Source organism: Necator americanus, chromosome III (assembly GCF_031761385.1).
Source record: "Necator americanus strain Aroian chromosome III, whole genome shotgun sequence".
Classification (NCBI taxonomy): Eukaryota; Metazoa; Nematoda; class Chromadorea; order Rhabditida; family Ancylostomatidae; genus Necator; species Necator americanus.
The window spans coordinates 29,414,687-29,426,688 of NC_087373.1; the positions used below are offsets into that span (position 1 = coordinate 29,414,687).

A 12,002-nucleotide genomic window follows, 5' to 3' on the forward strand; every position below is an offset into this window, starting at 1 on the left:
TTATTCCTCTAACGTGGTTGAGTAGAAATATCCCCTGAGCAGTTACTTGGAACAGCAAGTAGGCAAGAAATGCACGTTTATGCTTATAAAATTTTTAAAAAATCCATATATTCTGAATGGCGATTAAGAGGATTTGAAGAAATGGACAGAGAGCTGCATATTAACTAAGTAATTCCTTCGTTCATGTTTATATTTATATACAATACAAGAATATCATGCTATATAATAACGGGCTTATTCTGTCACGTGTGTGTGTTATTCAGTCACGAAATTCGAAAAGGAGGGTGCGACGGGTCCCACGGCTTCGGGTTGGTGCGCGAGCGCTGAATAGCTACAAAATGGGGTGCGACGGGTCCACCGGCATCGGATTGGTGAGCAATAACTTCGTGTGGAGTCGCGACTTAAGAGGAATGTCCCGTCTTCGCGACCCAGCGAAATATGTATCCAAAGCAAAACATAGATGGGCCGGTCACATCATGAGAAGAATCGACGATAGAAGGACTAAAAGAACGCTAGAGTGGATTCCAAGAGATGCTAAACGCCCTCGAGGGAGACCACCAACGAGATGGGGTGCCGTCTTCGCTAAACGGATGGACCAGCTGAGAGCTCAGCTGGGCACAGCTCAAGGACCTCGTCAACGTCACTCACGAAGCTTGAGAACATCTTGGATGACAATGGCGAACGGGGAACGGAGGGAACGTATCTATTTTCTCGCACGTTTCCCTCAACCTGATAGCAAGCCTTCTTGAGAAAGTGGAAACAACCACACAAACGGCTGCTTAAATAGTGCGCAACAGTTTATATGATCTGATGTGGAACTTATTTTTATCAGTGTGATGATGTTGTTTACGTCATTTTATGTTAAAACATCATTCTGTGATGACTGTTGTGGGGAATCAGGAGGAACACCCACACTTCGAATAATGCTCTCAAATTGCATCTATATTATATTGGTACCGAGGAGTGTTCGAAGCTGACGGTTGGATATTCTCAAAAATGTAGAACCGACGCGTTTAGAAGGAAAGCTCTATAGTTTTTCGTCGTAATTTATAGCAAAAAAAAGAGAAAGCGTTGTAAAAAGATGCAAATCTAATTTCACAGAACATCCCACTACTGTAAATTTTCATTGATCAGTGACGGGGAGCGAAGCAAACACAACAGAAAGTCTGGATGTTCGGCTTTAGCCGGACATTCAGACTTTCTGTTAATTTCAGACTGGTAAATGATAAAGTTTAAAGTCTCTGTCGTTAGTCAGTCCGCTCGAGACGAGCCAACGCGTTCACTTCAGAATCGTCTGAGAACGTTTACCCTGTACAGTGACTTGCAGAGGTTAACCAATGTGTTTATTTATAATTCCAGACAGTTTTTTGGTACCAATTTATCGACGTCGGAGGGATGAAGGGCTTTGTTGGCACTGGGGTGCTTTCAAAACAGAGAACGTGCACGTCACAGTGGAACTTCTTACCGATTGTGCTACATCCGCCCCATAGAGATATATTTCACATAAATATAAACGAAACGTGAATAAATATCCACGTCTCTGTTGTTGTTCTGGAAAAATGCTGTGATTTTTCAAAATTTTGTAGTAAACACACCTCAATTCGATTTGATTACTTACCAATTTTGTCAAATTGGCTCATTTTACTTCCTTATTGAATGTCGCACGGAAATGAGGCATTACCTATTGAAGACAAAGAGTGCTGCACAAGCATCAATTAATTCGTGACAGGATCCTACATTATCGTATATTTATAGGCGCGTGCCTTGCTAGTCTAATAAGCTGAACATTTATTCATGGAAATAATCATTTCATTTCGCTTCATTCCCCTCTCGTTCGTTTTTCAGTGGTTTTTTTCTTGAATTAATTACTTCTATGAGCTTTGCCTACATATCTGCATCGTTGTTGCACATTGATGTAGAGCTCAGAATTGAGAAGCAAAACAATTTTTTTGTTCATTAACTGTACATAAATAAACAAGTAAATAGAGCATGTGATTGTTGTTTCGAATGTATTATATATTCGCAACAACAATCACATGCTTATTCGAATATATTTCCAAGACCCATCTACAGCCGCTGCACTAGAAGATGGATCTTGGAAACACAATTTTGAGGGGAACGCTTAGATTTTGGTGAATTTTTTTTTGAGAAAAAATAATAGCAAGTTGTGGTCGCGATTTTTGGGGTCCAATTTCTCTAAGTGAAGCTGTTGTAGTATAGAATCCTAGAAAGTTAAACTCCTAGAATAAGAATTCATAAGAAACTTCCTATTTGGTTCTAGGGTCATGGAGTTGATTGAGAACGCAAGCCTTCCAAGAAATGTCTTAGAACTTCGTGGAAGCTTAATTAAACGAATCACAACATAATGAGGAGTATGCATGTGAGAAGGAGAAATGTCATAAATTAATGCTCACAAATTAATCACTTTCCAGTTGATCACCTCAGCTTAATTAGTCGCTACTTAATTATCAGATCGCTTAGTTATTAACCATCAAGCATTTTCAGTGAAGCGTAGTTTTTAGGAGACTAAAAATGAACAGAACACGTTGTACATCTGCTGAACTGAGCGAAGCTGAGCTCGTAAAGGGAATTGATGGCTACGGAACGTGACACAGCATAGCTATACCCTGCCGCAACAATGTGCATGAATAAGCTAATGGTGTTACGCACGACTGAGCTAAAAATAAGTGTATGGTCTCACTGATGAGCTTATTTTTACCAGTTGATTTTCCATCTAAGCAGGATTTCCGTCGGTGCGGCCATGCATCGGTAAACCAGTAATGGCCGAGTGAGGAATGAGAGAAAGATTAAACCAAAATATCCGAAGTTTGTAGTTAGCAGAGAATTGAAGCATTGAAAAAAAGAAGTGGGAAAAAAAACAAAATTTGACTACAAATATTAGAATGTCATTGTGAAAAGGATGAATAGTGGCAGTGCTATGATTGCAAACATAATAATATAATAATTACAATAGATGCCAGGCAGTAGAACTTTTATATGTTTCTTAAATCGATAAATTCGAGCATGTCGATAACTACACCAGTATTACGGTAGTAGTATTACGGTAGTTTTACAAATGCACTTTTGTTTATTTATTTATTTAACCAATAATAAATAACAGCACGTCCGTTTGTCCACCTTTACTAATGTAACCCTTTGTGAACCATTCCTTCCACCAAGCAGAAAAAAAATTCGAAAAAAAAGAGTTGGTTAAAAGCAGCTTTCATGCTCTTGTCACGACCAATAACCTAAAGTACATGTTTGAGAACGGAATATTATTGAAACTTTGATTTTACTGTTCACGTAACAATTGATAGAAGGATTTGGATGCGACCAGTGCTATCAGAATGGAAAACTGACCGATTTCCATACTTTCTTTAACCAAAAGCGCATGCGAAATGACCGTTTCTGTTAAGAAATTCCACGTGGAAAACAAACATGGAAGCGAAAATGAGCATCGATTTGGAGAGTCATATGTATAGCGACGACGCCGATAGTTGCACTCCACGTGGATTTGATGGGCGGAGCTTGTTTGTACATCTGCTTAAAGGACGAGAATGATACATTTTTCTCGATTTTTTTAAAATGATCCTGATACTGTAACCAGATTTTATGAACTTATATTAATTTGAAGGATTCAACTAGCGATTACAAAAGTTATGGCGTACAGTTTCTTTTACGCATTCTCCGCTTTTCATAGATTTTTCAAACAGTTATTCATGTCTTACTTCTACTGCCCAAAAATTGAACCGAACCTAGCATTCATCTATTTTTTCGTGTTTTATTTAAAAAAAACAACTTAGACCTAGTTTTGCAGGTTTTTTTTCATTTTTTCCTTTTCATTTTTCAAGTCTGCAATTTCTATGAATCGAAACCCAATTCCTCACACACGGTACTACTGTCACTACGTCGAAAAGAGCTCAAATACAGGCTCATACAAAGAAGCATGTTTTTGTTATTAGCATCTTGCGTCTTTCTTTATATTAAGGGTAATCGTGCATCTGAAAGCGCCTAATACAATCTTCTGAACATAAAATTCAAAATACCTTCCCTTAAATATTTTGGAACTTGTAGATGGGTGAGTGTAGGTGACTTCTGTAGGTGGTTCTTGCGTTAAGCATACTGATGACCCCACAGACTCGTCCAGTAACTGCGGTCATTTTTCGCTAGAAAATTATTTTGAAAAATCTGCTTATAATGTTTTTTTCCTCGCTTTTTGGCGAAAAATTACCGTGGCTGCATTATTTGTCATCTTTGGCATAAGTGCATGCCGTCTACTACATCCTTTCCGAAAAAAAAAACTGACCTGAGCTAGAAAAAATTTCCTTGTTGGTGTAAATAATTGCATAGAAAAGTGTTCGTTTTCAGATTCAAATGTGGGGTGCACCATTGAAATGATTAAAATATTTCTCTGCTCAGAGCTCCGGTACTCCCTCACGTTCGCCTAGGGCCCCTGACGGACTTGCCCATTCTGGGTTAAGCCGGGTCAGCCAAACCCTGGTAACCGTCGTTCTACCGTAGCGTTCTTGCTTGGGAAAGGGATTTCGCGTGAGGATTTCGCATGATTTCTTCTGTAGGAGGAGAATGACCTGGCAACCCACCACACAGTGTTCCAATCAAGGCCAACTTTGCTGTAAAAAACTTAGGTGGAATTTCAGGGTGCTTTGTTCTTTCGGAGTTTTTGTTCTATGGGGTAACTGTGAGTATATGCCAATCAGGGCCAACTTGTTGGTCAGCCAAACCGCAGTAACCACCGTTCTAACGTAGCGTAGCGTTTTCAAATAAATAAATAAACAACTTTTTTCTAGTCAAACGTTACTAGCTAATCGATTTACAGAGAGTACGTAGCAGGAATGAAGACAACTCCAGGCAACTATCAACTGTGTCATCAAAACAACTTCTCAACATAATCATAGCGAAACTAAGCGATAAAATTACTATAGATAAGTGAGTTCTTTCGGAGATTTCCAGCATAAATGGGGAAATATAAACGACAACTAAACAAAAATGATAAACAGATTATAAATATGATTGAGCTTTTCAACTAGGAATTATGCACGAACACCTTGTTACGTCAAGAAAAAGGGAGGAAGAAAAAGAAAAAGGGGTAAGGTATGTAAATAATTCAATGCATATTCATGTAATTGCATGTATGTAATACGAAAGAATAGGAAATGATGTATGATCCTATACATCCCCTACATATCTTGACGTATAAACAAGGCGCTGTGCTCAAAAATAGCACGCACACCACCGTGTTGGAAGAAAAGAGGAGCGGAGGTGAGGGTTAGCAAAGGATAGAAAAACGGACAATTTTGCTAACAAGATCATTTACAACACTTTCACTCGAATTAAGCAAAGTCTAGCGTGTGGATCGATTTGTACATCTTCGTATTAACCTTAAAGGCATCACCTCACGAATCTGGAGTGGTATGGAGTTTCGTTGGCGTATACCTATATCGGATCGTAGATTATGAATGCAGGGGTGGTTCCGCTAATCTCTCCCTGCATCACTGTGAACAGACGGTTTCGGAATGCGGTTCCTTGCGACGTCATCTATTTCAACGGCCCACCCATGCGCTCCGCCTCCGCCTGCGATTCGTCGAAAATCCATTTGGACGCCCCGACAAGCAATTCATTTCATTCGACGGGTCGCAGTCGATATAGGTATACCCCAAAGAAAATCAATCCCACGGCAGATTCGTGGGGTGATCCTTTTAAGAGGATTGATGCTGAACCGATTTTCTCCACCTAATCCATATGCCACGAATTCTCATTGAAAAAAGAAGTGCAAACTGTTCCGGACGGACAGGGACCGGACAAGCAAGAATTCTGTGCTGAAACTGTCAATACTTATGTCTTCGCATCGGTAATTCGTCTTTAACAAATCAATCAGAGAAGTTTTTTCTCACATTTTTTCGTTTATTTTCGAAAGTTTTAGTGCATCGTAGTTGATTATTATTCGTGATTTACCTTCATTAAAGCTTACTTAACGTTGGGCATGTTCTAATATCGTTTTCTCAATGTATTTTTGCAAAATTAATTAGTTCCATGTGTTTTATGATCCTCTTTAGACCTATACAAAAAGATTTCATATACTTGAAAGCATAGGAAAGTGCACAACATTTTCTCAATCTTCTTATCTAGAAAATAATTGATGATGTGTGGCTTACGTTGTTGTTTTTGCTCGTTATACGCGATGCGTTATACGCGCATGTCACAGGGCACATCGTGCTAATGCAAATTGATTCAAAAACCCGCGCACTATTTGAAGGGGATAGTTTTGGTGTTACGTTATCGGCATTGAATTGTAATTGTATTGAAAAGAATAAAGAAAATTTTGGCACAGATAAAGAAAGATCCTGGTACCTGTTCATGGTGACTCTGTTTTTAGTAAACGAAATCAGGCATTTGACTATACGCCTTGGGAGCTACGAGCTACATAATTTGCACTGTTATATGGGGGTAAGTTTCCCAAACACTGCAAAAAAGTGTTGGCGCCCAGCACACTGCCAAACCCAACACTCTCGTAGATCAAACGCTCGAAAGCGCATGAAATCTTTGGCTACAAACATATGTCTCGCAATGCTGAACTGCCGATCGCTGTCGAGTGAACTTCAACAAGCCTGTCTTTCCAGACTGTTATGCCATCTGCGCACACCGCTGGAGAGGCTGGGTTGTACGGAAAGGAAGCTGCTTAGACGGCTGCATGGCTACTTTTGGCCTAGTGTTTGCCACAGTGAAGATTTTTACGCGGTCTTAGATCTCGCGTACCGGGCGGACGACACGTGGAAGATATCAATATCTTGCACCGTCATCAAAAGTGGATACAGAAAATCATCTTCGCTTTTTCGGTCATATATTCAGGATACTGCCCTGTTAAACGAGTTCTGAGGAGTTTTTTTTTGGATTCAGGCAGAAAAGGCTGAGGTAGTGAAAGAGAATCAGAAGACATTCGGCGTGGATAGCGAATCAGGTGAGATATAAGGTTTCGCAGGATATGAAATAGCCTTCGAATGGGTTGATTTTGTGCAAGCTCTCGCAGAAGATCGAGAAGGATGGGCAGAGCTATGTCCAAAGACGGCACACCTCGGAGAAGACGCAGGTAATCGCGTCAGGCGATGAAATCAGTCCGCCGATTAAGTAAAGAAGTCAAATATTTCTTATTAAGGCGCAATCAGTGAGTGGTTCCGCTGTGACTGCCCAAAACCATCGATGTGCCAACCGAGACTTTGATCTCTCCGGGTCCGATAAATTGGTATTAAGTATGCTTTAGAGGATTAAAACACAGACTTGATACATTGGCCAGACACCACAAGTCGTTACAAGGCTGCGAAAACCTTGAACGGTTCTGAATTAAATAAGAACGCGTATGCGCATCATCACTGGGATTGATTTACGCCGTGTAAATTATCCTTTATACCTCATGTTTCTTATTATTAGAACGAAATAATCGTATGATATGAAATATCTATGTGTAGCTGCTATCTGCTTACACACATATTTCTTATATACATATATGCATACTTTATCCGTATACGTATAAAATATTTTATCACTTGGCTAGCTGTAGATATGAGAATGCATTAGAAAAAACGGGAAAAGGCATTTTTCCTACAGAGAAAAAAGGTGGAAGCATCTGCAAGATATCGTTGCAGCTCCAGAATATCCTGAGCAAAAGCACTGCAAGTGTAGGACAGAGTCCAAATGAAGTTTTTATTGAACAATAATCCGTCATCCATCCTAACGAGCTAGAAAAAGAGGTAGCAGGAAAACGTAATGGTCATGCAGCTATACAAGTTGGACATAGTCTGAATGTGTCTACATGTTCGAGTTTCAAAAGATTAATACAGCAGTGCTAAAGAGTGCCCCAATGCTGACAACACTATGCTAATGTTAACATTCAATTATCTAAATAAACAAAAGTAAGTAAAAAGAATGAATAGTAAATGCAAAGCGAAAAAGCTTTTTTTGCACCAATTGTATCTCAAAATATTTGTCCAATATTTTTTCTTACTTCTATGAATATTTTCAACTTTGGAAAAAAACTTCAACAACTTACTCCTTGACCGAACAGTGAATTGAGTCGATTTGGTGTGTATAAAAGTCTTTGGCGCTTGGGATGTGCCAGCGCGTTCTTCTGCAATTCGTAATCAGTTTCGGTTTTGGAACGAGAGTTGCCCCCCGCAATGACTTGCGGTGGCCAATTGATGTATCAAACCAGTGTTTTTATCTTTGCAAGGCAAAACAAAATTGGTACTCACTAACTTATAGACCCCGAACGGATGAAAGGCTTGGTCGGCACTAGGGCGATTTCAAACCATCGGTCGTGCGGCCACAGCGGCCCTTTTACCGAGTGCGCTACCCCGTAAAATTTGAATGAGTCTTCAACGACATTACTTTATGTTCGTGTGCAAGGCCATAAATTTTGCAGATCAAAAATCTTGAGTTGTGATTCTATCTAAGGCATCGCTTTTTAACTGAACTGAAAGGAACGTAAAAGACGAATTTTTGAATTGAGAAAGTTTAATTTGGTGCTCCTCGTGTTGCACTTGCTGCAAATCCAACAAACGCTGTCATACACACTCGCTGTCGTTTCCAATAATTTTTTTGATGAAGTCTACAAACGAAAAAAAAAGCAAATAATACTTATGCAGCTTTATGATAGCTTGCTCCGCGTATGTTGACAGGGCAGCAGAGTTGATGGATTGCTGAGAAGAATTCGAAATGAGCTTTTGCAAATAAACAACTCGCTTTCGGTGATCATTAAAGCTAAATGATCCTTGAAAACAACGGAATACGACTCCAGGAATCACATAGAACATTTTTTAAAATCATTTTCTTCACACTCAGCTCCCAAATAACTTATTTCAGCCAATAAATAAAAATGATGTTCCTTCAAAGAAGAATATTAGGGTAATATTTGAATTTAAATGTCGGAAACTGACAAATGCGGCTGACGAAGGAGCTACTAGCAATAATCAGGCGAATCGAGTGAGCGTTCCCTGCTTTATCTCATTATAGAACATCACAGAAATAGCTCAGGAGCATAGAATTTATCTGTTGAACAGGAATAACTGGGTCGTAAAAGCTCTTTTTTGAGTGAGTCCTTTCTATTTTTATCTCCGCATGATCCTGGACTTCTCTGTGAAAAGAATTGAAACGATTTTTCTCAAAACCAATATGCTCGCATAAATGAACATAGAGAAGAGTGTATTTAATAACTAAAGTGGGAGTGTGGGAGAAAACAAGGAATATGCTATGGAAAATGCTAATGTAACTAGGGAGTAGTCTTCATTGCGATGAAAGAAATTTCAACTAAAGCAGGCCTGATGAAGAGAGAAGAAAGGTGTCGTAAATTCAAACGAATTGGATGTCTTCTTCAACAAAAATGGGTAAAGGTAGAGGTTTTAGCTGGCCCTAGAGGCGATTACCAGTAGAGAAGGACTACGACTAACATTTACGAGTTTTTCGTAGAATCGACAAGCTAAGGGAACATATTTAAGGCAATGACTATCCCAGTTCTGGGAGCGAAGAACCAAAAATTTCTTCAAAATATTTGTCAGTGAGGATTACGTTTGTCTAATCAGGAATGAACTCCACACAGCGGCTACTGTTCACTAGGAACTTCGTGGTGAAAGGAAACTTTACCGTTGCTCTGACTATTTTCGCTTTTCGTCGACAATCATCCTATATCTACTGACTTCCACAGAATTTCAGTAAGGGCCTGGAACAAAATTCTTTATTGTTATTGGTAAACTGTTCATGGATGGCCGATTTCCACCAAATTTCTCAGGGACTTCTCTGAAAGTCCGACCTTTTCCAGGTCCTCTATTCATACACCTCGCGCTGAGAACTGTATATATGTTTCCTTGTTTCGCGAAGGAGGTTTCAATTCAAGCAAGCAGCGCAGATTGACCATCATCAAAGAATGCTTTCAATGCAACACTTTTAAAATGGTCAGGGAACTACTACTTTGAAATCAGTGGACTTCCTGTGGACCAAAGCACCTCTAGTTCTTGCCATTTTGTTTATGAGCAGGATAGAGCAACCAATAATAGAGCGTCTCTTACCGATGTACTGCCGTTATATCGATGATTGCTTTATTCTATACCATCAACGCATTCCGGAATGGACGAGTGCTTTAGAATTTTGAATGAGCAGCCGCAGCACATGAAACTTGCCCAAGAAGAACCGAACGATGAACAGCATTGTGCACAGGAGACAGAGGACGTGGGAAATCACTAAAACTAGCGATGAATATAGCTAGTTTAAATGTTTACACGAGATCGAACCCTAACATCCAATCTCGAACTAGAAATAAAACAGTGAGGACCCTACGTGAAGGTAGAACTCCCCTGTGCATCACTCTCGTCCCCGATTCCTTAACTACTGCGACAACCCGGGTTTTTCTGCGAACACGGTCGGAAGGTTGTATAAGTGAACATCCAGAACGACAGCATCAAGCGACAATTGGTTCCAATTGGTTCGTAATACACTCTTCGATAAGCTATGTTTGCCGGAGTGTTACGTTGTTTGGCCATTCGGTAAAACCTTGGATTGCACGAAGATCGGTGTAATCTATCAGAAAGAATGCCTAGCATGCAATGACATCTATGCAGGAGAAACTGGCAGGATGCTGAGGAAGCATACCAAAGAGCATTTGGGTGGTAAAAGGCATGGGAACACGTTGACATCATTTGGGCGCCATAAGAATGAGAAATATGATTGAATGAGTTTGAAATGAAGTGTACGATATTAGTCCACAAAAAAAGGAATATCACTTAGGAAGGCATTGAGAGCATTCTTGATTCCCGTCAGGAATCCATCCGTGAACAACAGAAATGAGTGCGTATCAATTACCAATGACTTTACGCCGTTCATAACACTCTGTGAGCTATAAGATTGTCCCACATACAGTTCCTAAAAAAACTATCCAGACACCAGTACTTAAGGATACTGCACAGTGTGTAGATCTCATTCGGGTTGGGTGACAATCAGTGGTAACGCAGTGGTTCACCAGAGGCGGTACTCGATGAGACTGGTCAGTTTGTTTTCCTTTTCGAATTCTTGGATAATGTTCTTACAACGATATCGAGGTTTGCCAAGGAGAGAGCTTGCCAAGATGGGATGTGCACAGCATCAAAGACCTCGAAGCATTTTTAGACCTTTGTTAAACACGATGTTGCTGAAACATTAGGCCAACGATAAAGTTTTACCAAAACCTCTTTGGCATAACGAGAAAACATAAACACAGTTCTATGAAGGTATCCCAAAGCAGCTGCTTGGAATGGTGTACGAGTCTTGAAATGTAAAATGATTATCTGCCATCAATGTCCTAAATAATTCTACACTGAACAAACATTAGGGTGAGAACGAAGTTGCCTTTCCGTAAATAATTGAAAGGGATTGTTTTTAATGTGTTTTAGACCTCTTTCAATGGTTCAGCGGCATCCTATAAGATCTTTTACATTAAAAAAAATTTCAAACGCAGATCTGTAGAAACAAGGTTTTTGGATGAAGACACTTGAAATAGATATAAGTATTAACGGCATGGCATTCCAGTGAACCTCGGATTCCTTGACACCAAATCTGAGATTATTCGGAGTATCCTTGTCAGCAGAAGTAGATTACGATAAAAGTAGAATTGACGAAAGAATGCCTGAAATAGTTGAATAATAACTAGGAAAATGTAGGGTTAAGTGAAAAAAGAGGGGCGTATTCTACATGTTCTTTTGCTTCTAAAAGCAATACATCACGAGTCTGACGTGTTGAGGAAGTCGTCGAAGAAAACGGTGCAGAAGACGCGGTTTTTCTTAGCGTTAGGATCTCTAGCCTTTCCTGTCACATAAAAGTGATCAAGATCAGTGATCTCTTCTCACCAGCATATTCACGTAAAACCAATAAATGGGCTGCTAAGGGGACCGGAAGATGAAGATAGAGGCGCCTTTTAATGAACCTCGTAAGAACTAAAGAGGTTCTCACGCCGATTTTCACGAAGA

At 39.8% G+C, this 12,002-nt stretch overlaps 2 protein-coding genes across 2 annotated transcripts; both read left to right on the plus strand.

The window, feature by feature from the left end:
- Positions 1 to 410: 410 nt before the first annotated feature.
- RB195_011335 (uncharacterized protein) lies at positions 411 to 749 on the plus strand (the record flags this gene model as incomplete). Its single annotated transcript, XM_064192696.1, has 1 exon — positions 411 to 749. The coding sequence occupies one exon, from the start codon at positions 411 to 413 to the stop codon at positions 747 to 749; it is 339 nt and encodes a 112-aa protein (XP_064050279.1).
- Positions 750 to 5,534: 4,785 nt separating this feature from the next.
- Positions 5,535 to 7,236, plus strand: RB195_011336 (uncharacterized protein; the record flags this gene model as incomplete). The annotated part of the gene is made up of 3 exons (XM_064192697.1): positions 5,535 to 5,667; positions 6,998 to 7,105; positions 7,172 to 7,236. The coding sequence occupies 3 exons, from the start codon at positions 5,535 to 5,537 to the stop codon at positions 7,234 to 7,236; spliced, it is 306 nt and encodes a 101-aa protein (XP_064050280.1).
- Between the last annotated feature and the right edge of the window lie 4,766 nt (positions 7,237 to 12,002).